Here is a 25,270-nt window from a genome sequence, read left to right on the forward strand (position 1 = left end):
CTGAGTGTTTCTATTTTTACATTAGCCAGTTGGTGACCAAAAAAAGATAAAATTGAATAGTTGGGTGATATTTTGTAATTTTTTATAATTGAGTGACCAAAACAAAAATTTACTAATATGGATGACCATTTTATAACGTTTTATAACTAGATAACTAAAAAACATAGTTGAGATTAATGTAGTTTTAACTTCTTTTTCTTGTCATTCCATTTTAATTGCAAAATGAAGAATATATAAGATCAACAAGGCAATTAGCAAGTAACAATTCCAGACTTATTTACCTCAAAAAAGAACATGACTTTCTTTACATAATTAATGGTAAGGCATTCAATTTCCATAGACAAAAGTTCTAGACGATGAATACATTACAGTGTCAATGGCAATTTGTGCCTTTTGGCTTCACAAAAAACCATCCCTCTTATCTTGTTCCTCAGCTTCCTTGTTAGCAGCTTGAACTGATTTGAACCAAAGAAATGCCTGAATATGTTGAATCACATTATTACAAGAACTTGGTTAGATTGAGTTAATAAACTTCAATTTATACATTTCATTAGTATTTCATATCAATCACTTTGAAAATGAATTTTGTCACCAAAATCAATGAAAGGACTACTAGATTACAGGATATTCAACAAGTCCGGTATTATCCCTAGTCAAAGTTTTATCTTTCGACTTTGAAGAGCTTGTACATGGATCGTTCCATCTGTTTAAGTACTCCCACTTTGTAAACCCAGAAATGTTCTTGATAGAGTCATGAAGATTAACCCGCAACAAAGAACAAAGTAGGACTTGTTTGAGGGTTCAACCTCTCAACAATATGCATCTGAGTTACACGAATCATATTTCAATGGTAAAAAATCTCTTCAATCCCTCTCAATTTCGAAATTGAGTAAATTAGTTCATCTCAAAAAATTGTTGTAATTTAATCCTTATCAATTTCGAAAGTGAATAACCAAGGATAATTTCCATTTGATATAATAAAAAATTTAACCTTCAATGTTTATATATTATGTCATTTCGGCCTTAAATAAAAAAAATTAACAAATTGAGCCTCAATATTTACACACATATTGAGCGGACCATAACAAATTATTGGTAGTACACACATGTTGAGTAATATATAATTTTGATAGTAAAATTAAATTTTCTATTTCAGCAGACTGAGAACCTTGCCAGCCTTCCCTAACTACACCCCTGACCATATAAAGCCTGAGTTCAGAATGTACCCATACTGGACATGATCTTAAAAATTGCGAGTTCGAAAAGATTTAAATATTTAATGTTCTACTCAATGAATGAAAGGGTTAATCATTCGAGTTGAACATTAAACATATAAACTCCTAAAACCAAAATGGAATACAATTCCATATTCGAAAACAGTGATATCAACGCCAGAAAAAGTAGAGAAACAAACTCACCGAAGTGGGAATTCCGGTAAATGCGAAGAAACCAAGCAAGGGCGCATAGAAAATGCTGTCTGAGTTCAAAACTCCAAAAACAGGCCTTTGGTTGATATACTCAAAAATAGAACCAACCTGCAGGATGAAGAAGAAAAAGGTTTAGCCATCTTAAATTCGAGTGTCTCAAGCCGCTTGGACTTTCATTTTTCTTTAAGTATGAATCTGACACTTATGTCAGACACAATATAATCTTCAAAGACTTTCAAATTGAGAAAAAGATAGCCAAATGAGTTTTAGTTCGGTTGATATTGATATTATTGTTTATATTAAAGGACATGGGAACAAACTTGTTAAAGCTTATTTATCCTCCTATTGAAGCGCATGTTGATTGAACTATTCTCATAGCATATGATTAACGAAAAATAAATATAAGAAACTGAAAAATTTTAATGAAAACTAAACCATTTTAATACAAAATTTTAGCTTTTAAATCTTAAATTTTATAATTTAATCAGTCTAAAACCATTATCTAAGCACATCCACCATCTTAAATTTTAGTTAACTTTTTCGATTAAAAGATTAAGTAATTAGTAAAAACCAGCGCGAAGCATTAGTAATAGAGTAAAGAAGACTTGAAAATACCGCAGCAATGGCGGTCACCGCTGAAGCAAGCAAGTAAACGAAGAAAGGAACCTCAAAACTCTGCTGTGCTGTGGAACTCTTGCCTTCACCTTGAGCCCAAGGTGGAGGTTCGTCGGAATCGGGTTTAGCCCAAGAAGGTATACTTTCTTCGGACTTACTTGAATCGGCTGAACCTTCGGTTGCATTAAGCTGCACAAGCAACCCACCACGAGATAACCTTTTGTTCCGATTCAGAAACCCGTCTCTAACGCTTATAAACAATGGGGGAGATGATGATTCGTTTTCTCTTATGGGAAAACCACGGACTAGAATTGAATTGCAGGGAGACAATAAGGTCGCAACCACCATGGCGATTTCTTCCCTCTTAATCCTTGTTTTATTATTTCGATTTTGCTGGTGGAGACGACAAAAATAAACGTAATTAATAGAGGAGATAACTCAGAATCTGATGACCCAAAGTAGAAACCAATCTTCAAATTAAGTTCAGGGTTTCAAAAATTACCTTACTGGCTGGCAAGGGACTGGAGGAGGAGGACAGGGATAGGGAGGAAATATTTCAAAGGGATAATAAAATAGGCGGGGATGTGTGGAGAAGGTTGAGAGTAGATTGGGAATTTTCAAAAGGAAAGGTCAAATTTATTATTAGTCCCAGTCTTTTTTTAATTCTAAAATTTCAGTCCTAACTCAAGCTAAAACAGTTAAATTCGTTAGGCCAAATTTTAAAAATTGTAGCAAAATCTGATATTTAAATATAATTAATATTTAACTAATTATTTTATATTAATTATAGTTAGGGTTTTTTTTCATATTTATATTTTTATTGAATTATTTTGTATTTGTTGTTTTTTGAGTAATTATTAAGCAAATCGAGATTAACATTAGGCTTAATTAGACTTGCATGTGGGTTAGGCGATTTAGTCTAGCCCAAAGGTTCACTCGAAAAGTGAAAGTATTTTGATAAAAATATAGATCTAAAAATAGACTTAGGTAAAAAGTAAAAGGGTAGTGAAAAACAAGATGGGCCTCAGGTAAAGTCGTTTTTTAGCCTAACCCAACTTGAATTTTAAAAAAATTGTAGTTTTGTTATTGTTTTGTTATCATTTTACTATTGTATTATAACTGTTTTCTAAGTTTTTTTATATAAAAGGTAAATAAAAATTTCAAAACAGATAAATTAGACCGAACTTAAATTTTAATATTTTTATTCGAGTTAAATTTTTAAAAAAAATTAAACCTAATTTTTAAACCGAACCAAATCTAGACGTATCAATGGGTCTAGAATTTTGTTAAGCCCCACATGGAGAACTCTAGGCACATTACTATTTCTGTTTTTCTTTTTGGGGTTCAGATCATCAACCAAATATAAATAAACAAAAATAAATGATTAGCACTTCGATTCTCTCCAGAGGTGGCCGAGGAATAAGGTTCCTACCGTTTCATCGCCATTTAATTCCTGCTACTACTACTACCTGTTCCACTACTACACTTGCCACTCTTTCCTCCCACCCAAACCCCACTTCTTTCAAAATCGCCACTAAAAACCCCGCTCCTCTCCAAAACATCGTGAAATCCTCGTCACCAGTTCCTGGGATTGTTGGGTTTTCAATGATGGCGTCTGCAACTGCTGGAGAAGATGGTCATTTCAAGTTGTCTGAAACTAGTGTGCTTAAAATCAACAAGGGTGATATTACTAAGTGGTTTATTGATGGCTCCTCTGACGCTATTGTTAGTCCTTTCTCTTTAATCTTTAGTTTCTTTCTGTTATAGTTGTTTCTGGGTTTTTGATGATTTGTTTTTGTTTATATTTGTTTATCGTATTTGAAGTATGTTTGTTTTTGGAATTAGTGATCCAAATCTCTGTTTAAGTAGGATAATTGATTAATGTTATGGGCAAATGGAAGGATTGTTGAGTTGGATTTTAAAAAATGGAAGGATTTCTTTAAATCATAACATTTGATCGGGATTTTTCTCTTTACTCCGTCGAGAGAGCTCCAGTGGGGTCACAAAATAGGAGTGTTTTGGGGTGCCTGAATAGGTGAACATGGCAAACGGAAGAGTTTGCGCGTGGTCTGACTCAACCCTGAGTAGGAGAACCATGGCAAACTGAAGGTCTAACTCGATTTTATGACCTATGGCATATAAGTTATTGATGAGGGAGTATGATGAGCTCGTAGTGCTCTAGGTAGAGCCGAGGCATATCAACAAAAATTATGTGTTCTTTATGGATGTGCCACGTGTTGCTTGAACAAGCAAAAATCATTTTCGCTGAAGAGCGAGTGCATAGCTCCCTCGAGATCCTCTATATTGTAGAGGTCTTGAGTTTGAGCCTTGCCGTGAGCTCGCTCTTCAGCGACTATGGCTTTTGCCTGTTCAGACAATACAAGGCACATCAACATCATGCTATATATATATATATATATGTATGTATGTATTGATGGCTATATTTCTTTGATGGGATTCTATGTACATTGATTAAAATCAAGCACGGTGATAGTTCTGATGATAATCACCTGCAGGTTAATCCAGCAAACCCGAGAATGCTCGGAGGTGGTGGCGCTGATGGAGGTAGAATACCTCTGCATATTTTTCTTCTCCTCATTTTGAACCTTGTTGATGTCTTAGAAAACTGAACTTATAATGACCATTGATGAATTTTACTAGCCATACATAGAGCTGCTGGCCCTGAACTTAAAGAAGCATGCTATAAGGTACCAGAAGTTCAACCTGGTATTCGTTGTCCCACCGGAGAAGCAAGGATTACCCCGTAAGTTCTTCGGTTTTTACTGCCGGTTCACCTGAATATTTGCACATTAACGTGCTAACATGTTGAGATTATGCAGAGGATTTAAACTGCCTGCATCTCATGTGATTCACACTGTTGGACCGATTTATGATTCCGACAAGGACCCTAAAGGCTCACTGAGAAATGCATACAAGTATGCTATGATGTTCCTTTTACACCATTCAATTTGTAGTTTAAGTTTATCATTCTCAATAAGATATCCTCTTGAAATTGTTGCAGAAATTGCTTAACTGTGGCTAAAGAGAACAACATTAAATACATCGCGTTTCCTTCCATATCTTGCGGTGTATACAGGTAAGTAATGCAATAGAACCACCAAAGTATTTTGTGGAAAGTTGGCTAAATTATATCTGTTGATGACATGTTCTTTAAGGACTGGTTTTCAATTTGTGATATTTGGAGGTAAAAGTACCATGGAGACCTTTGTACCAAGAGTCAATTTGCATTTTATCTATTGTACGAAAAAATGGGCAAATTTGTGTCTGTATATTAGATTAAAAAATGGGCAATCTGATTCCTATCATTAAGGCTTTGATGGTACTTTTACCAATATTGAATCATTACGTAACTTGTGTAAGTTTCTGGGATTGATTTTGTCAAAGATCATGAACTCATAGACATAGTAGAAATGTTTTTTATCTTTTCACTTTCGGTCATGGAAGACAGTTCTTTTCTGTAAAATTCATTGTTATTTAAGTAACGAATCCGTACCGTGTTCATGGATTTCTTTATTTTTCTACCTTAGATTATATGTTTTCTTTTCTTTTCTGAAAATCTTCCAGGTACCCTTATGAGGAAGCAGCTACAGTTGCTTTATCTACTATCAAAGAATTTGCCAATGACATTAAAGAGGTAAGTTCCCTTTTCAATGTATTTTGAGTGTCCTTGGAGGCTTATATTTTCATACTCATTTTCCAAATATGTGTCGAATACGGAAATTTCGAGAAAAATAAAGAGTTGGTGTTTGCAGGTGCACTTTGTTCTATTTGCTGATGATATCTACGATATTTGGACGAAAAAAGCAAAGGAATTGCTCTAGGTTTAGTGCATGCTAGGAACTAGAATTGAGACCTTCTTCATGCTTGAGGGTGGATTGGATAATAAATGTACCTGAATTGGCATGGACCAATTTACTTTCCTTTGGATTATGTATTGTGAGGGATGCATAGATGCCATATGCCAATATGCTTAAATCTGGATTTTATATATGTTTGGTGCAGTTTTCTTTACATAACAATCTCATTATCGGGGTTGATCATATTTGTTCTTTTTAACAATGTCTAGAATTACCCATAATCACTCCTCAAGGATAATGCTCTTTAGCATATTGGAACTCATGTCCCCCAACATTGATAATAATATCAATGCTCATTGAGCTAAGACTCAATCGACATGGTCAGTGCATTTATGAAGTATTACAAATTGTTGCTATGATGTGTTATATTTTTGAAATTTTATTTTCTTAAAGAATTTAAGTCGTCAATTTTAAATAAAAAAATATTATGTAATGTAACTAAAAAATGATATTGTAGTGACTCTAAATTTAACAAAATAATTTTAATAATGTCAATAGTTGAATCTGAATTTTAAGATTTTAAAATTGTAGAGACTAAATTTTAAATTTATAAAGAGTACAGAGACTTGTGGCATATTTCTTTATCATAAAACTATGTAATTTTGTTAAGATTAGTATAATAAATTTATAATAAAACTATTTAAGTTAATTAATTATTTAATAGGTCAAATGAAAAATTATGTTTCTTCGAAAATTATTTTAAATTATTTAAATGAAATTAATCAAATAACATATAATTATATATTTTTTAAAAATAACATATATGTTATAGAATTAAAATACAATTATTACTATATAAAATAAAATTTTAAACTTAAAATAATGTATAATCGTGTTTGGAATTTGTTTATAATTATCCACTTAATTATTTCAATGCTTAACCTTGAGAGTATAATTAGAGTACTCCAATTACACAAAACTTGCTAATTAACTAATTATTCAAATATGAAACATGTATAATTACGATAATTTACATCCAAATCCAATTGCTAGATTACTTTTCAAATCGTACCTACAATTTTTGTAAAATAAAAGATAAATTTTTGATAAATTAAACTAAAAGAACTAATGTATTAATTCCCCAAAGTAGAGGGATGAAATTTTAATTATTGAACCCCATGTATTGGCTTGATAGTTAGGGTGTTCACCATCCCAAGTGTAATTTGGGTTCGAGTCACACTAGTCGTGTTGTTGTTAGGGCTTTGTCCTCCCCTTGTAATTCAAAAAAAATTAATTATTTATTTGATTATTATTGGTCTAATAGTTGAATCGGTTAAACTGATAGAATTTAAAACCAACGGTGTAACCGGTTCAACCATTGGTTTGATTATTAGAACATTTTATAGCACACTCTAAAAGTATAGCATATTATCACTCGAAAATTTATATAATTTTTAAAATTTTTCTACTTATATTATGGCAGAATCTTAGAGTGTCACGTCATTCAACTATTTTTTTAAAAGTTATCAAATTTTTTTAGTGATAAAAATAAATCTAGTTGCTAAATTCAATAACAAAAGTAGGAAAAAAAAATACATGTACCTGATAAGACCTCTTTGTCAAGTTAAAGGGCCAAAAACTAAATTATCCCATCAATCAAAGAGTTAGGGTTTCAACACTAAAGTCGCCCAAGTATAAAACCATATTTTTTCCCAAAATTTTATTCTTCCTCTCACAAGCCAAAAACCCTAGTTATTAATCGGCGGAAGCAGAAAGCCTCTAGCCATGGTCAGATCTTCATTTCCTCTCCACTTTGGCCTTTTGGTCTTCATCAAAACTTAATCTTTTTCACAAATTTGTGCACTCTGATTATATCTTTTATTTTTTTGTAGACTTTCAAACGTAGGAATGGTGGCCGCAACAAGCATGGCCGTGGCCATGTCAAATTCATCCGCTGTTCTAACTGTGGCAAATGCTGCCCCAAGGTATTTCAAATTTAGCAATCTGTGTTTTTCCTCAGCCGATTCTTTCGCTTCTTCTTTTAATTTATGCTGAATTATTGGGTTTGTTTTTGGAATATAAAAGGATAAGTCAATTAAGAGGTTTCTTGTGAGGAACATTGTGGAACAAGCTGCTGTTAGAGATGTCCAAGAAGCCTGCGTTTATGACAGTAAAGTTTTTTTCTTCATTTATTTAATTTCTTAATTATAGTCGAATTTTTTCATTCTTGTAATCATTGCTTTGGTTAATTATGTGTAGCTTATACTTTGCCTAAGCTGTATGTGAAGATGCAATACTGTGTCTCGTGTGCGATCCACTCCCACGTTGTGAGAGTCCGATCCCGCACCGATAGGAGGAAACGTGACCCACCCGCCCGCTTCATCAGACGCAGGGTACGTGTCTTTTATAACCGGTGATTCAGTGCTTTTCTTGTGTTGCTATGAAGTATTTCAATGATCCATGTTTGATGTGAATATTGATTTGAGTTCTATAAATGTTTTTGTTTAAAGGTATGATTTTTGTTACCATCTAGTGTATAGGGTTTTTAATGGAATTTCAGCTATTGAAAAACCTATGGCTGTCATTAGAATTGTTCTTTGCTTTATGATGTATAGGATGATATTAGGGTATTTTGTTAATTCTCCATGTATGCTTAATAGCCGTTTGATTCACTTTTTCAATTGCCTTTTTTGGTGTCTTATTGAGGTAAAAGTACTATGGAGGCCCTGTACTATGAGTCGGTTTGTATTTTGCCCCTTCTACGATAGATTAAAGAGCAAATTGATCCTTCTCATAAAATTTTTATCCATTTTAGTTTCTAAAAATTGCTCCTTGTACCTCAACATGAGGTACATGTTGCATGTTGCGTGTCACTATCTAGCACTAGTTTTTAATAGTACTAATAGATGAAAGTTTTAATAGAAATGACCAATATGCTCTTTGACCTAATACATAGGGACTAATTTGCGCATTTTTTAGTACAGGGGACAAAATGTAATTTTACTCCAAATACAGGGGCTTCCATGATACTTTTACCGTCTTATTGAGCATTATGGATAGAGAATACCTTGAATCTAGAATATTTGATATATGGAAGTCGTCAGTAAGACTAGTAGAATTTGGTATTATTTTGCTACTTATGATCCGTCACCATCATTAGGATGATTCCCTTTTCTGTGTTATGCATGATGCAATTCTTTAGTGACTTATGGCTGCCTCTTATGCAAAATTTTAATTGCTCTCAGGATGTGAGAGTCCCTCGTATAGTTATTAGACATTTATACCAGACAATTGTTTGTCATTGTGTTGCGTCTCATTTTAGACATGACACAAAAAAATGGAATGCGAACACGACATGAATAAACGTATCAAAACTAACAGACTCGGATCTTTGATCGCTTGGGATGGTAGATATGTCTTAGAACTAATGTAACTAAGATAGTGATTGATGGTCATCACGTAGCAGTACTTTGCATCTTTTGAGGGACCTGTCTGCCCCTTTAGCTGAAATTTTCAAGTGCTCGAGGGATGAACTGGTCCCTCATATCTAACATCCATCTGATCACTTTGTCAGTTGCCTTTCCCAGTGGCATGCTGATCATTATAAGATGGAAAATGTTATGTATATGCATAAAGAATTTAGCTGACTCTTGAATTGAATTATTTGCTTTACGAAGTTATTTTATTTTCTAAAATAAGGAATAATGTGTAAAAATACCATTTAGATCCTTGTACTATGAGTCTGGTTCCAATACGTAATTAAAGCTTTCCTTTTCTTGTTTCTTAAAATTTTGCTTGCAATCAAGAGCTTCATTAATTATATATTAAATTTTCAGGATGATATGCCAAAGCCTGGTCAGCCTGGTCAAGCACCACGTCCAGGTGTTGCAGCTCCAGCTCGTGCTTAAGGCCTGTGAAAGCTTTTAAGATAAATTTTCTATATTTTTATTTTGGTTTTAAATGGTTGCATTAAATTTAAGAACATGGAGACATGTAGGAAGGTTTTGATTGCTTAAAAGTTTAATACCATTTGATACCTTTTTATTATTATTTTGGAAGCCTTGAATGGTTGAGATTTGAGAGTACTTGTTCATCAAAACTGTTGCTTGTGCTTCTACTTATTTCTCATTATTTTGGATAAAAATTAAAAAAAAAAAAGTATGAATTACATATGACATGTTGAATTTGATTTTTGAAGAAGTTGACTAATTTGCATCAAGAATACTATGTATACCTTTAACCTTACCATTACTACTAAAGCATCATTTCAATTTCATGTGTTATAAATTTGGTTATATATTAATATTTTATTAAATTGATATCACGAGACTAGGATGAAAATATTTATCTTAAAAGCATTACACGAGATTATATTTTTGTTATTTTTATAAAAAATAAGAAAAAATAGTAAATTACATTAGTAGTTATTGTATTATTAGTAAATTTTTATTTATCACCCAATTATTTAATTTTATCTTTTTAATTATTAACCGTTAAGATGACGTTATAACTTTTAAAATTGACATGATATTAATTTTAATCGTTAAAATTTGTATATGGTGTTAACTTGTTCTTGATTTTGAAAAACTAACTTTTAATGTTTACACATTAAAATTTAAGATTTTCATTTTCTCTCATTTTAAAGTTTACCCTTAATGCTATGAAAAAATTATAAAAAATAAATAAATTATACAATGTGCAAATGTAGAGGATTAAATTTATTATTACATCAATTTTAAAATTTATCAAGTTATTATCTATGTATACACAATGATTTATCGAGTATTCAATAAATTTTTAGAGTACAATTAAAATACAAATATAAATATATATCAAATAATTAAAAATACCAAACTATTGCAACTCGGACCGAATATAAACGTGTACTTTAAATTAACTAGACTTGTGTCTTGTATCTGAATCCTCAAAATTCAGGACCTCGTCTTTACCAACCGAAGCAAGTTTCGTCTGGCTGTAAACCATTCAATCGGCAGATGAACAGTGATCGGACACGCCATGTTTTGAAGTGTCAGAACCCAAACATACCACAAACTTGGATCACGACATGTTTTCAAAAGTTATTTTTTTCAGTACGTGGCTGACATGCATTACGCCATGTACCCCTCAAACCCCATATATATTATATAGAGTTGCACCTAGAAACAAGTAGAAGCAAAAGCAACAATGGCTCAAGCAACTTTCACAGCCGAAGATCAAAAGATTGAGTCTTTTAGGTTACTAAGTGGCCACAAAATCCCTGCAATTGGGTTAGGCACTTGGAGATCCGGTTCACAAGCCGATAACTCCGTCAAGACCGCCATTGTTGAGGTACTTATATATGCTTGGACTTTCTTTCAAGTATCTTTGTATATATTTGTCTTTGGGAGCTAAGTTATATTTTTATTATTTAACTAAATTTATAATTTTAAAAATCTTGAAGGATTAATTATTTTGAGGAGTCAAGGCCCCTACGTTTCCTCTTGGCGCCGTCCCTGTTCTTTGTATTAAATTTTCATTAACATTTCACAATGGTTGCAGGGTGGTTATAGACATATAGATACAGCTTGGGAATACGGTGTTCAAGAAAGTGTATATATCTCTTCTCCCCCAACAATATGAAAGTTGTAAATTTTCAATTTTCATTAAACAATAATTTTATATTCCATTAAAACTTTTCATTTTATTTATCAGGTTGGCCATGGAGTCAAAGCAGCAATACATGCAGGAGTAGAAAGAAGGGATCTTTTCATTACATCCAAGCTATGGTGCACCGAGTTGAGTCCAGAACGTGTTCGACCTGCTTTATTGAACACCCTCCAAGAACTCCAACTTGAATACCTTGATCTTTACCTGGTAATCTGATCAAAATGTCATTTACATCAACATGTTCGACGATGAAATGCCTGAAAGACTTTTCATTACAGATACATTGGCCATTTAGGCTAGCAGATGGAGCAAGCAGACCACCTAAACCTGGTGACGTACAAGAAATGGACATGGAAGGTGTTTGGAGAGAAATGGAGAGACTTGTAGAAGACAAGCTGGTTAGAGATATTGGTGTGTGTAATTTTACACTGAAGAAGATGAACAAGTTGCTTGGTTTTGCTGAAACTATGCCATCTGTTTGTCAAATGGAAATGCATCCTGGTTGGAGAAATGATAAGATGTTGGAAGCTTGTAAACAGAATGGCATCCATGTCACTGTAACATCTGATCTATCTTATCATATATTTGGAATGAATAAATTAATCATTGGATATTCATGATGATGTTGATGGATTTGCAGGCATATTCACCACTTGGTTCACAAGAAGGTGGTAGGGACCTAATCCATGATGAAACAGTGGATAGAATAGCAAAGAAGCTGAACAAAACACCAGGACAAGTGCTGGTAAAATGGGCTATACAAAGGGGAACAAGTGTCATACCCAAATCAAACAACACTGATAGGATCAAAGAAAACATTAAGGTGTTTGGGTGGGAATTGCCACAAGAGGATTTTCAAGCTCTTTGTAACATCCCTGATCAGGTAATAATAACTACAATACATATCAGTTTAGTTTTGTAATAAATAAAACTTGGTTTGAAGGTTGATTGATGAAAGGGTTTTGTTTTTTTTTTTTTTTTGCAGAAGAGAGTGTTGCATGGAGAACAATTGTTTGTGAACAAGAATGCAGGGCTTTTAAGAAGTGTGGCTGATGTATGGGATCATGAAGATTAGTAATAATATAATCCCATTTTACAATGTTGATGTTCTTATCAATAAATAAGATGATGGGGATGAGGATGAGGATGATGATGATTCCATGTGTGTTTGTAGTGATGATGATATGTTCTTATAAATAAATTATGCTGTTTCTATACAGTAGTTTTTCTAGAAATATTTGGTGGCCAGACCTGGATAGAGTTCTAAGCTGCTAATCACTCTGTCATAGACATCGTTTACAACACTTACAAGAGAACTGGAACTCAGGTGGTATTTGGTTTCTTAGCAACAAAACCAAATTTCTACCTGTCTGAACAACACTTACAAATATTGATATTGTGAACAATAAATATGAATATTTATTTCTTAAAATTAATTAATGAATTAGATACAACATGTTTTTTTTTTAAGTAAATTGTGGTAGTTTTAAATTTGCATAACTCACAAATTAAACTTTCAACATTTACATGGTTTCTCTTTGGTCTTGATATCAAAAATTTGACCTTCAAATATTTTATAATTTGATCCTTATTTCAAACATTTTATAATTTGATCCTTATTTCAAAATGATACTGAATATTAAGAATTAAATTTATTATTATGTCAATTTTAAAATTACCTCTTTTCTAAAATTAGACCAAATTAATAAATTTTATAATATCTAACAAAACTACTTAAATTTGAACTAAAAATAACTTATTTTAGTGTAAGAATTTTAATTTTATCCCTAAAAATTCTCTTAGTTTCAAAATGTGAATACCTTAAAATAAAAAATAAATATAAAGTAAAAGATAAAGAAGGAATGATATAATCTTTGACACCTAGACGTTCACTTGGTATTTGTACTTTTTCTTTATTCACTTTGGTATTTAACAGAGGCCGGCCAAAATTAATTTTAATTTTCATAGATAAATTTTTTTTATTATGTATTAATTTATAATTTCATCATTTTTAAAGAGCTTAAATAGAATTTTTTCATTTTTGGAGGCTAAACTAAATTTTACTTTATATTAATTATAATTTTATATTAATTATAATTTTAAATAAAAATTTTTCATTTTGGGGTTAAAATGCAATTTCACTATCTATTAGTTTATAGTTTATCTATTTATAAGAAGACTAAATTGAAAAAAATCATTTTGGAAGAGACAAGGCCCCTGCCCCCAGAAGATTCGCTTTTGCACATTTGCACCTAGTTCGTTTTGGTATCTAAACTTGAAAATTATTAAAGTTTGATAATGTAACACACTGATATTATGTCACATCATCATGAATATTAATATATATATATATATAATTTTAAGTGATAATATAGTACAATCTCATAATCTCACATTCAATGTTTTAATAACCGAGCTTAAATAGATCGATCACTAATTCTTGGTTCAATCAATTGATTAATACAACCATTAAACCGAAAATAATTACATAAATAACTAAAATTCATAAAAAGTACAAGTATCAAGTTTAACTATCAAAATAAATCTAATTATCAAATTCAAATACCAAAAAAAAAAAAATACTCCAATTCAAATTCAAATATTAAAACACATTCAAATCAACCTTCGTTATCTAATACACAAAGCAAAGGATAAAAGAAAACAAAAAGTAAAACATATATTTTTAGTATCAACTAATATTCTCTTACTTAGAGAACACTCAAACCCATTGCATCCCATTCACAGTAATTATAAAGAAAAAACATGCATAGGTATAGGCAACCCACCGTTGAAGCAAAGTACCATAGCAAGTTCAAATAGACTCCTACAAATAAGCATTTGGAATCTCTCTCTTCTAATTTTCTGCTTTGTTTAGATATTCAATTTCAAATTTTTTTTTCTCTACCACATCGAAAGAGACAGAGAGGAAGGAGAAATGGAAGAGCTAAAGTACCATGGGCATCAACATCCACTGTTGATGTTAAATGAGGAGCAGTTGATTGGCAATGGCAATGGAGTTGTTGATTGCTCAAGGTGTGGGGAGAAGGTGTCAGCTCCATGTTTTAGCTGTGCGGAGTGCTGTGGGTTTTACCTCCATAAGACATGTGCCGAGGCACCTTTGGAGCTTAATCATCCTTTTCATCGCCACCATCCTCTCCTGCTTCTGCAGAATCCACCTTACACTTCTGACACAAGGTGCGTTTGCGATTTCTGCGATGAAACATGTGAGCAGTTCATTTACCGTTGCTCTTGTGACTTGAACTTTCATATTAAATGTGCGTTGTTTACATTTAATATTGCTGAAAGAAATTTGAAAGAGGTTGAGCATGTTGCCCTTGAGGATCCATCGTTTTCCTCTAGAAACGATAGTGGAAACCTGGGTAAGTGCTTTGTGTGTTGGGAACCATTAGCAATTTATACATACTTCTCTCTTGATTGTGGGTTTAACTTGCATAAGAAGTGTGCTGAGCTTTCTCTCAAATTGGATCATTTGTGCCATCGCAAACATCCTCTTGTTTTGCAATTTAATAGTCAACGGCGTGCTTGTAAAGTATGCCAAGTAACTCAACGAAGAGGATTTGTGTATGGTTGTTCACTTTGTGAGTTGGCTATTCACATTGATTGTGCATCGCCATTACCAGTTATCGAAGATAAAAGTCATCAACACCCATTCACCTTGTTTTGGAGACAAATTCCATTCATTTGTGATGCTTGTGGCACTGAAGGACATCATGTTGCCTATACATGTGGTACATGCAGTATTATGGTCCATAAAAAATGCATTTCATTTCCACGCATTATCCAACACGCGTTCCATAGCCATCGTGTTTTTCACACGTATTTCATTCGCAAGGAATATTTTGAAAGTTTGAATTGCATATGGTGCCATGAAGTTGTCAATACAGAGCACGGTAGTTACTTCTGTGCAGATTGCAATGTTATACTCCATGTGAATTGTGCATTGAAAGAAAAAGATTTGTATTGCATAGTTTCACAGGAAAATGAAGATGACAAGTCTCTTGATATACCTGTTAACTCCATCACTAAGGTTCTTGAGACGAATGATGATGGAGAAGCCACAGTAATAGAACATTTCAAGCATAAGCACTACTTGATGTTAAGTGACAACATCAGAGAGCATGGTGATAAATGTTGTGATGGGTGCTTGTTATTGATCTCCGCTAAGTTCTACTATTGCTCGCGCTGTGATTTCTTTCTTCATAAATCTTGTGCTGAATTGCCTAAGATGAAGCTTTTTTCGACACATATTTGTGAAGAAATGGAATATTTTTCTGGATCAAAACCCCACATCCTTACTTCAGACTGCATGTTCAAATGTGATATATGCAGATACTGTTCTAATGGATTTTCTTATAAATGTAATAAATGTGGATTTGACATGTGCCTTCGATGTCTTGATCTATGTCTCCAAGATGCTGTAAAAATTCCAGGGCATAAACACCCTCTTCTTTTCTATTATGATTATGAGGAGCAGTGTAGTGCTTGTGGGAGGGATATCATTCGCGCATTTCGTTGTAAGGATTGTAATTTGGAGTTATGCAATCGGTGTGTTCTGCGACCAATTAGAGTTAAGCACAAATGCGATGAACATCTTCTTACACTCACTTATGACAAGATTAGTGATTATGTAAAATGTCATTATTGTGACATTTGTGAGAAAGAAAGGGATCCAAAGCACTGGTTTTATCATTGCAAAACTTGTGACACTTCTGTTCATGTGGATTGTGTTCTTGGAAAATATTCATTCATCAAACTCGGGAGCACCTACAATGAGGGAAACCATGAACACCCTCTCACTTTTGTCAAGAAGATTTATTACTACCCTGAATGTGTTGAATGTGGTGATCCTTGTGAAGATCTTTCTCTTGAATGTGCAGAATCAGGATGTAACTATATTGCTCATTGGAAATGCAGATAACCAGCAATCCGTGATAGGTCCTAAAAATTGCGGCTTCAGTTTCACAATAAGACAGTGTGTGGTTGTTGTTAATAGTTGCTATTTTTTATTTGTGTGTTTAAATAATGCAATGTTTTTAGGTTTGAAATGTAAATATATGAGAATAAAATTGATATGATTTGCCTATTTCTTCTTTAATTTTCATATAATAATTTTGTTGCATGCTAAGTAAAATCATAATAATAGAATGTTAATTATTATTTTCCTTAGATTCCATGAATAATTAGTCCTTATGTGCTACCTTCCATATTTATATAAGTTGAATATAGTTAGATATAATAAAATTTGTTTACAATCCATTTGTTTCACTGAAACTTTTGTTTAGAATTGATGTAAAATATTTTTATTAATTTGACAATTTTTAAAAATATTTCATAAAAAAATATTTTAAAGAAACAAATATATATATTTCAAAGAATAAAGGGTTGATTTATAAGACGAATATGGACCTTGATTAAATGGTACAATTTAATTTTAGTTTTTCTAAAATATTAAAAATTCAATTTAATCCTTTTTAATTTTTTTGTTAAATGAAAATTTTTCATTTTGATCCTTTCAAAACTTTAATATTTATTTTAATGCAAGAATTTTAGCTTTAACCTCTCAAAAATTCTCTTAATTCTCTTAATTTCAAACTGTGAATACCTTGGGATGAGGGATGAAAATGAGCGCCATTTTATCTTAATTAAATGCCAAGAATTGTAAAAAAATAGAAAATAAAAATGAAAGATAAAGAAGGGATAATATAATTTTTGACCCCTAAACATTCACTTTGGTATTTTTACTTTTTTTTGTTCACTTTGGCGGTAATTTAGAAATTTTTTAACAAGGCGAAATTAATTATAATCTTTCATAGATAAAAAAAAGTTTATTATGTATTAATTTATAATTTCATGATTTTTGAAGGAATTAAACATATTTTTTTCTTTTTAGCGGGCTAAAGAGAAATTTTACTATATATTATTTTATAATTTCTTTATTTATAAAAGGACTGAAATGAATTTTTTCATTTTGGGGGTCCAAAATAAAATTGTACTATACATTAATTTTAAGAATGTCAAATTTAGTGCTTTAATTACCGAACTTGAATAGGTCAGATCATCGATTTTTGATTTGATCAAGACAACTGTTGGACCTACAATAATTAAATAAATAATTAAAATTCATTAAATGTTCAAGTACCAAGTTTAAGTATCAAAATGAATTTAGTTGTCAAATTCAAAGACCAAAGTAAAAAAAAATACAAGTATCAAATTAAATTTAATTATTAAGTTTAAGGGATTTAAAGAGAATTTTCAAAACAAATTGAAGGGTCTTAATTAAAATTCTAAATTTTTTAAGGGTATAATGAAAATTTTCCTAATTTATATATTTACAAAAACTTGCTGATAACCTGCGAACATGAAAAAGGAAGCACATATAAATTTATCTTGAAATGGATTAAATAGAAGTTCTTCTAATTTTGGTGGCTAAAGTGTAATTTTACTATATAAAAAATTATAATTTAATGGTTTTTAAAGGGGTTGAAATGTAATTTTTCATTTTTTGGGGGCGCCTAGGCACTACTTACCCCTTTGCATTCACCCCCTAGTTGTATTAAAAAAAACGTAAAATTCTGCTATTAATCCATGTACTCTAGTAAGTTGTGGATTTAGTCCCTATATTTTAACTTGATTAATTTTAGTTCATTTACTTTTAGAATTGGTCAACTTTAGTCTATGTACTTTCTATATTTTGAAATGTCAGTCCTGACCAAATCGGTATTAGTTAAATCCATGTTGGTTATATTTTTTTATTAGTCCTATACTATACGTAAAGTTATAAATTTAGTCTATATTCTCCAATTAGATCATTTTTAATCCCTGCAATTGGGTTAGTCACTTGGAGATCCGGTTCACAAGCCGATAACTCTGTCAAGACCGCCATTGTTGAGTTGCTTATATATGCTTGTACTTTGTTTCAAGTAATTTTGTAAATATTTGTCTTTGGGAGCTAAATTATATTTTTATTATTTAACTAAATTAATAATTTTAAAAATTTTGAAGGATTAAAATGATAATTATTTTGAGGAGTCAAGGCCCCTACGTTTCCTCTTGGTGCCGTCCCTGTCCTTTGTATTAAAATTTCAATAACATTTCACAATGATTGCAGGGTGGTTATAGACATATAGATACAGCTTGGGAATACGGTGTTCAAGAAAGTGTAGTATCTCTTTCTCCCCCAACAATATGAAAGTTGTAAAATTTCAATTTTCATTAAACAATAATTTTATATTCCATTAAAAATTTTCATTTTATTTATCAGGTTGGCCATGGAGTCAAAGCAGCAATACAAGCAGGAGTAGAAAGAAGGGATCTTTTCATTACATCCAAGCTATGGTGCACCGAGTTGAGTCCAGAACGAGTTTGACCTGCTTTATTGAACACCCTCCAAGAACTCCAACTTGAGTACCTTGATCTTTACCTGGTAATCTGATAAAATGTCATTGACATCAACATATTCGACAATGAAATGCCTGAAAGACTTTTTATTACAGATACATTGGCCATTTAGGCTAGCAGATGGAGCAAGCAGACCACCTAAACCAGGTGACGTACAAGAAATGGACATGGAAGGTGTCTGGAGAGAAATGGAGGGACTTGTAAAAGACAAGCTGGTTAGAGACATTGGTGTGTGTAATTTTACATTGAAGAAGATGAACAAGTTGCTTGGTTTTGCTGAAACTATGCCATCTGTTTGTCAAATGGAAATGCATCCTGGTTGGAGAAATGATAAGACGTTGGAAGCTTGTAAACAGAATGGCATCCATGTCACTGTAAGATCTGATCTATCATATCATATATTTGGAATGAATAAATTAATCATTGGATATTCATGATGACGGTGATGGATTTGCAGGCATATTCACCACTTGGTTCACAAGAAGGTGGTAGAGACCTAATCCATGATGAAACAGTGGATAGAATAGCAAAGAAGCTGAACAAAACACCAGGACAAGTGCTGGCAAAATGGGCTATACAAAGGGGAACCAGTGTCATACCCAAATCAAACAACCCTGATAGGATCAAAGAAAACATTAAGGTGTTTGGGTGGGAATTGCCACAAGAGGATTTTCAAGCTCTTTGTAACATCCCTGATCAGGTAATAATAACAACAATACATATCAGTTTAGTTTTGTAATAATTAAAACTTGGTTTGAAGGTTGATTGATGAAAGGGTCTTGTTTTGTTTTGTTTTTTTGCAGAAGAGAGTGTTGCATGGAGAACAATTGTTTGTGAACAAGAATGCAGGGCCTTTAAGAAGTGTGGCTGATGTATGGGATCATGAAGATTAGTAATAATATAATCCCATTTTACAATGTTGATGTTCTTATCAATAAATAAGATGATGAGGATGATGATGATGATTCCATGTGTGTTTGTAGTGATGATGATATGTTCTTATAAATAAATTGTGCTGTTTCTATACAGTAGTTTTTCTAGAAATATTTGGTGGCCAGACCTGGATAGAGTTCTAAGCTACTAATCACTCTGTCATAGACACCATTTACAACACTTAATAGAGAACTGGAACTCAGGTGGTATTTGGTTTCTTAGCAACAAAACCAAATTTCTACCTGTCTGAAAAACACTTACAGATATTGATATTGTGAACAATAAATATAAATATTTATTTCTTAAAATTAATTAATGAATTAAATAAAACATGTAACTTTTAAGTAAATTGTGGTAGTTTTAAATTTGCATAATTAACAAATTGAACTTTCAATATTTATCAAAAAAAATTGACCTTTAACGTGTAGACATTTTGTAATTGAATCCTCATTTCAAATGATATAATGGGTAAATATTAAGAATTAAATTTATTTTTATGTCAATTTTAAAACTACCGCGTCATCTTACTATTATCCGTTACTGAAATTGGACCAAATGAATAAATTCTATAATATCTAACTAAAACTCCTTAAATTTGAGCTAAAAATAACTTATTTTAGTGTAAGAATTTTAATTTTATCCTCTCACAAATTCTCTTAATTCTCTTAGTTTCAAAACGTGAAGAACTTGGGGATAAGAGATGAAAATAAGCGCCAATTTTCTGTTAATTAAATACCAAAAACTTGTTAAAAATAGAAAATGAAAATGAAAGATAAAGAAGGGATAATATAATTTTTGACTCCTAGACGTTCACCTTGGTATTTACGTTTTTTCTTTATTCACTTTGGTAGGGGAGAATCCAGAAATTTTTAACAGGGATGAAATTAATTTTAATTTTTCATAGATAACAAAAAGTTTATTATGTATTAATTTATAATTTCATCATTTTTAAAGAGCCTAAATAGATTTTTTCCATTTTTGGGGCTAAATTGAATTTTACTTTATATTAATTATAATTTCTATATTTATGAAATGACTTAAATGAAAATCTTTCATTCGGGGTTAAAATGCAATTTCACTAGGTATTGTATTAATTTATAGTTTATCTATTTATAAGAGGACTAAATTGAAAAAAAATCATTTTGGGAGGGTCAAGGCCCATGCCTGCCCCTGCAGATTCGTTTTTGCACATTTGCACCTAAACTTGACAATTAAGTCCACTTTGGTCTCTAAACTTGGAAATTATAAAAGTTTGATAATAACATTAAATATATATATATATAAATTTTCAGGCGATGATGCGATACAATTTCATAATGTCACGTTCATTGTTTTAAAAACTGGGCTTAAATAGATCAAATCACCAATTCTTAGTTTAAACAATTTAATTAATACAACCATTAAACCGACAATAATTACATAAATAATTAAAATTCAAAGTACAAGTATCAAGTTTAACCATTAAAGTAAATCTAATCCTCAAATTCAAATACTAAAATAAACAAAAATAAAAATACACTCAAATTCAAATTCAAATATAAAGACACATTTAAAATCAACATTAGTTATCTAATACATAAAGCAAGGAATAAAGGAAAACAAAAAGTAAAACATATATTTTTAGTATCAACTAATATTCTCTTACTTAGACTACACTCAAACCCATCGCATCCCATTCTTTGTAATTATACAGAAGAAACATATATAGGTATAGGCAACCCACCATTGAAGCGAAAGTACCATAGCAAGTTTAAACAGACTCCTACAAATAAAGATTTGGAATCCTTCCCTTCTAATTTTCTGCTTTGTTTGAGTTATTCAATTTCAATTTTTTTTCTCTACCACGTCGAAAGAGACAGAAAGGCAGGAGAAATGGAAGAGCTAAAGTACTATGGGCATCAACATCCACTGTTGATGTTAAATGAAGAGCAGTTGATTGACAATGGCAATGGAATTGTTGATTGCTCAAGGTGTGGGGAGAAGGTGTCAGCTCCATGTTTTAGCTGTGTGGAGTGCTGTGGGTTTTACCTCCACAAGACATGTGCCGAGGCACCTTTGGAGCTTAATCATCCTTTTCATCGCCACCATCCTCTCGTGCTTTTGCAGAATCCACCATCTTCTTACACAAGGTGCGTTTGCGATTTCTGTAATGAAACATGTGAAAAATTCATTTACCATTGCTCTTGTGGCTTGGACTTTCATATTAAATGTGCTTTGTTTACATTTAATATTGTTGAAAGAAATTTGAAAGAGCTTGAGCATGTTGCCCTTGAGGATCCATCGTTTTCCTCTAAAAACAATGGTGGAAACCTGGGTAAGTGCTTTGGGTGTTGGGAACCATTAGAATTTTATACATACTTCTCTCTTGATTGTGGGTTTAACTTGCATAAGAAGTGTGCTGATCTTCCTCTCAAATTAGATCATTTGTGCCATCGCAAGCATCCTCTTGTTTTGCAATTTAATAGTGAACGGCTTTCTTGCAAAGTATGCCAAGTAACCCAACAAAGAGGAATTGTGTATGGTTGTTCGCCATGTAAGTTGGCTATTCACATTGATTGTGCATCGCCATTACCAGCTATTGAATATAAAAGTCATCAACACCAGTTCACCTTATTTTGGAGACAAAATCCATTCATTTGTGATGCTTGTGGAACTGAAGGACATCATGTTGCCTATACATGTGGTACGTGCAGTATTATGGTCCATAAAAAATGCATTTCATTGCCACGCATTATCCAACACGCGTTGCATATCCATCGTCTTTTTCACAAGTATTTCATTCACAAGGAATATTTTGAAAGTTTGAATTGCAGATGGTGCCATGAAGTTGTTGATACAGAGTACGGTAGTTACTTCTGTGCAGATTGCAACGTTATATTCCATGTGAATTGTGTATTCAAAAAACAGGAGTGGTATTGCATAGTGTCACAGGAAAATGAAGAAGGCAAGTCTCTTGATATACCTGTTAACTCCATCACTAAGGTTCTTGAGAGGAATGATGCTGGAGAAGCCACAGTAATAGAACATTTCAAGCATAAGCACTACTTGATGTTAAGTGACAACATCAGAGAGCATGGTGATAAATGTTGTGATGGGTGCTTGTTATTGATCTCCGCTAAGTTCTATCATTGCTCGCGGTGTGATTTCTTTCTTCATAAATCTTGTGCTGAATTACCTAAGATAAGGCTTTTCTCGGTACATGTTTATTGTGAAGAAGAGCCTTTTTCTGGATCAAAACCCCTCATTCTTACTTCAGACTGCATGTTCAAATGTGACGGATGCGGGTACCTTTCTAATGGATTTTCTTATAAATGTAATAAATGTGGATTTGACATGTGCCTTCGATGTGCAGCTCTAGTTCTCCAAGATGTTGTAAAAATTCCAGGGCATAAACACCCTATTCTTTACTATTATGATTATGAGGGGCAGTGTAGTGCTTGTGGGAGGGGTACCATTTCCGCAATTAGTTGTAAGGATTGTAATTTTGATTTATGCGGTTCGTGTGTTATGCGACCAACTAGAGTTAGACACAAATGCGATGAACATCTTCTTACACTCACTTATGACAAGATTAATGATTATACAAAATATCATTATTGTGACATTTGTGAGAAAGAAAGGGATCCAAAGCACTGGTTTTACTATTGCGAAACTTGTGACACTTCTACTCACGTGGATTGCGTTCTCGGAGGATACCCATTCATCAAACTTGGGAGCACCTACAATGAGAGAAGCCATGAGCACCCTCTCACTTTTGTCAAGAAGATTCATTACTATCCTGAATGTGTTAAATGTGGTAAGCCTTGTGAAGATCTTTCTCTTGAATGTGCAGAACCAGGATGTAACTATATTGCTCACTGGAAATGCAGAAAACTAGCAACTCGTGGTAGGTATTGAAAATTGCGGCTTCAGTTTCACAATAAGATAGTGTATGGTTGTTGTTAATGGTTACTACTTTTTATTTGTGTGTTTAAATAATGTAATGTTTTTATGTTTGAACTCTAAATATATGAGAATAAAATTGATATGATTTGCTTATTTCTTGTTTAATTTTCATATATTAATTTTGTTGCATGCTAACTAAAATCATAATAATAGAATGTTAATTATTATTTTCCTTAGATTCCATGAATAATTAGTCCTTATGTGCTACCTTCCATATTTATATAAGTTGAATATAGTTAGATATAATAAAAATTGTTTACGATCCGTTTGTTTCACTGAAAATTTTGTTTAAAATCAATGTAAAATATTTTCATTAATTTGACAAATTTTCTGAAAATATTTCATAAAAATATTTTCAAAGAAACACATATATATTTCAATGAATAAAGGGTTGATTTATAAGAAGAATATGGACCTTGATTAAATGGAACAATTTAATTTTAGTCTTTCTAAAATATTAAAATTCAATTTAATCCTTTTTAATTTTTTTTTGTTAAATGAAAATTTTTCATTTTGATCCTTTCAAAAGTTTAATATTTATTTTAATGCAAGAATTTTAGCTTTAACGTCTCAAAATTCTCTTAATTCTCTTAATTTCAAACCGTGAATACCTTGGATAAGGGATGAAAATGAATGCCAATTTTCTCTTAATTAAATACCAAAAATTGTATAAAAAAAAAGGAAAAAAAATGAAAGATAAAGAAGGGATAATATAATTTTTGACCCCTAAACATTCACTTTGGTATTTGTACTTTTTTTTTTGTTCACTTTGGAAGGCGAATCTAGAAATCTTTTTAACAAGGCGAAATTAATTATAATTTTTCATAGATAAAAAATAGGTTTATTATGTATTAATTTATAAGTTCATGTTTTTGAAGGAATTAAACATATTTTTTTTCATTTTCAGGGGGCTAAAGAGAAAATTTGCTATATATTAATTTATAATTTTTATTTATAAAAGGATTGAAATGAATTTTTTTTCATTTTGGGGGGCTAAAATAAAATTTTATTACACATTAATTTTAAGAGTGTCAAATTTAGTGTTTTAATAACTGAACTTGAATAGGTCAAATCACTGATTCTCGATTCGACGTTGGACCAACAATAATTAAAAAATTAATTAAAATTCATAAAATATTCAAGTACCAAGTTTAAGGATCAAAATGAATTTAGTTGTCAAATTCAAAGACCAAAGTAAAAAAAAAATAAAAGTATCAAATAAAATTTATTTATTAAGTTTAAGGGCCAAAAACTATATTATCCCAATAAAGAAAGGTAGATAGATTCGTAGGAAGATCTTATTGGGACGGCAATGGCCTTTTTTTACCAAGAAAAATAGGTTTAGACAAATTGCATCAATTTTTTGAGACCTTTTTTGTGGAATGGTCATAAAAAGACTTTGGCCATTCAAATAAAATTGACTTTATGTTTTGTTTGGTACAAAAAATTGACTTTATTCTAATGCAA

The 25,270-nt window shown here is 31.8% G+C and overlaps 6 protein-coding genes, 1 non-coding gene and 1 pseudogene across 7 annotated transcripts; 7 read left to right on the forward strand and 1 right to left on the reverse strand.

Annotated features, from left to right (window-relative positions):
- Positions 1-251: 251 nt before the first annotated feature.
- Positions 252-2,674, reverse strand: LOC108463064 (uncharacterized). The gene is made up of 4 exons (XM_017763002.2): positions 2,545-2,674; positions 2,043-2,435; positions 1,419-1,535; positions 252-477 (listed from the first exon to the last, which is right to left on the reverse strand). The coding sequence occupies exons 2-4, from the start codon at positions 2,388-2,390 to the stop codon at positions 400-402; spliced, it is 543 nt and encodes a 180-aa protein (XP_017618491.1). The 5' UTR covers positions 2,391-2,435; positions 2,545-2,674; the 3' UTR covers positions 252-399.
- Positions 2,675-3,319: 645 nt separating this feature from the next.
- LOC108461832 (uncharacterized) lies at positions 3,320-6,082 on the forward strand. Its single transcript, XM_017761785.2, has 7 exons — positions 3,320-3,767; positions 4,559-4,607; positions 4,704-4,806; positions 4,883-4,978; positions 5,065-5,139; positions 5,628-5,697; positions 5,816-6,082. Exons 1-7 carry the CDS (start codon positions 3,423-3,425, stop codon positions 5,882-5,884), a joined length of 807 nt encoding a protein of 268 aa, XP_017617274.1. The 5' UTR covers positions 3,320-3,422; the 3' UTR covers positions 5,885-6,082.
- A 1,418-nt stretch (positions 6,083-7,500) lies between these two features.
- LOC108461715 (40S ribosomal protein S26-3-like) lies at positions 7,501-9,959 on the forward strand. Its single transcript, XM_017761638.2, has 5 exons — positions 7,501-7,648; positions 7,753-7,845; positions 7,946-8,030; positions 8,120-8,253; positions 9,697-9,959. The coding sequence occupies exons 1-5, from the start codon at positions 7,646-7,648 to the stop codon at positions 9,766-9,768; spliced, it is 387 nt and encodes a 128-aa protein (XP_017617127.1). The 5' UTR covers positions 7,501-7,645; the 3' UTR covers positions 9,769-9,959.
- On the forward strand, positions 9,378-9,479 carry LOC128287277 (small nucleolar RNA snoR99). Its single transcript, XR_008277974.1, has one exon. It is a non-coding gene; the product is annotated as a small nucleolar RNA snoR99 (small nucleolar RNA).
- Positions 9,960-11,020: 1,061 nt separating the features above from the next.
- Positions 11,021-12,741, forward strand: LOC108462918 (aldose reductase). The gene is made up of 6 exons (XM_017762831.2): positions 11,021-11,188; positions 11,399-11,449; positions 11,552-11,713; positions 11,785-12,063; positions 12,147-12,389; positions 12,492-12,741. Exons 1-6 carry the CDS (start codon positions 11,045-11,047, stop codon positions 12,579-12,581), a joined length of 969 nt encoding a protein of 322 aa, XP_017618320.1. The 5' UTR covers positions 11,021-11,044; the 3' UTR covers positions 12,582-12,741.
- A 1,501-nt stretch (positions 12,742-14,242) lies between these two features.
- LOC108462358 (uncharacterized) lies at positions 14,243-16,610 on the forward strand. The gene has a single exon (XM_017762315.2). The coding sequence runs from the start codon at positions 14,442-14,444 to the stop codon at positions 16,443-16,445; it is 2,004 nt and encodes a 667-aa protein (XP_017617804.1). The 5' UTR covers positions 14,243-14,441; the 3' UTR covers positions 16,446-16,610.
- A 1,592-nt stretch (positions 16,611-18,202) lies between these two features.
- Positions 18,203-19,969, forward strand: LOC108462357 (aldose reductase-like; annotated as a pseudogene).
- A 1,547-nt stretch (positions 19,970-21,516) lies between these two features.
- On the forward strand, positions 21,517-23,896 carry LOC108463141 (uncharacterized). The gene is made up of 2 exons (XM_053024659.1): positions 21,517-23,654; positions 23,728-23,896. The coding sequence occupies exons 1-2, from the start codon at positions 21,731-21,733 to the stop codon at positions 23,733-23,735; spliced, it is 1,932 nt and encodes a 643-aa protein (XP_052880619.1). The 5' UTR covers positions 21,517-21,730; the 3' UTR covers positions 23,736-23,896.
- The last annotated feature ends 1,374 nt before the right edge of the window (positions 23,897-25,270 follow it).

This window comes from Gossypium arboreum, chromosome 13, assembly GCF_025698485.1.
Source record: "Gossypium arboreum isolate Shixiya-1 chromosome 13, ASM2569848v2, whole genome shotgun sequence".
In the NCBI taxonomy this organism is placed as follows: domain Eukaryota; kingdom Viridiplantae; phylum Streptophyta; class Magnoliopsida; order Malvales; family Malvaceae; genus Gossypium; species Gossypium arboreum.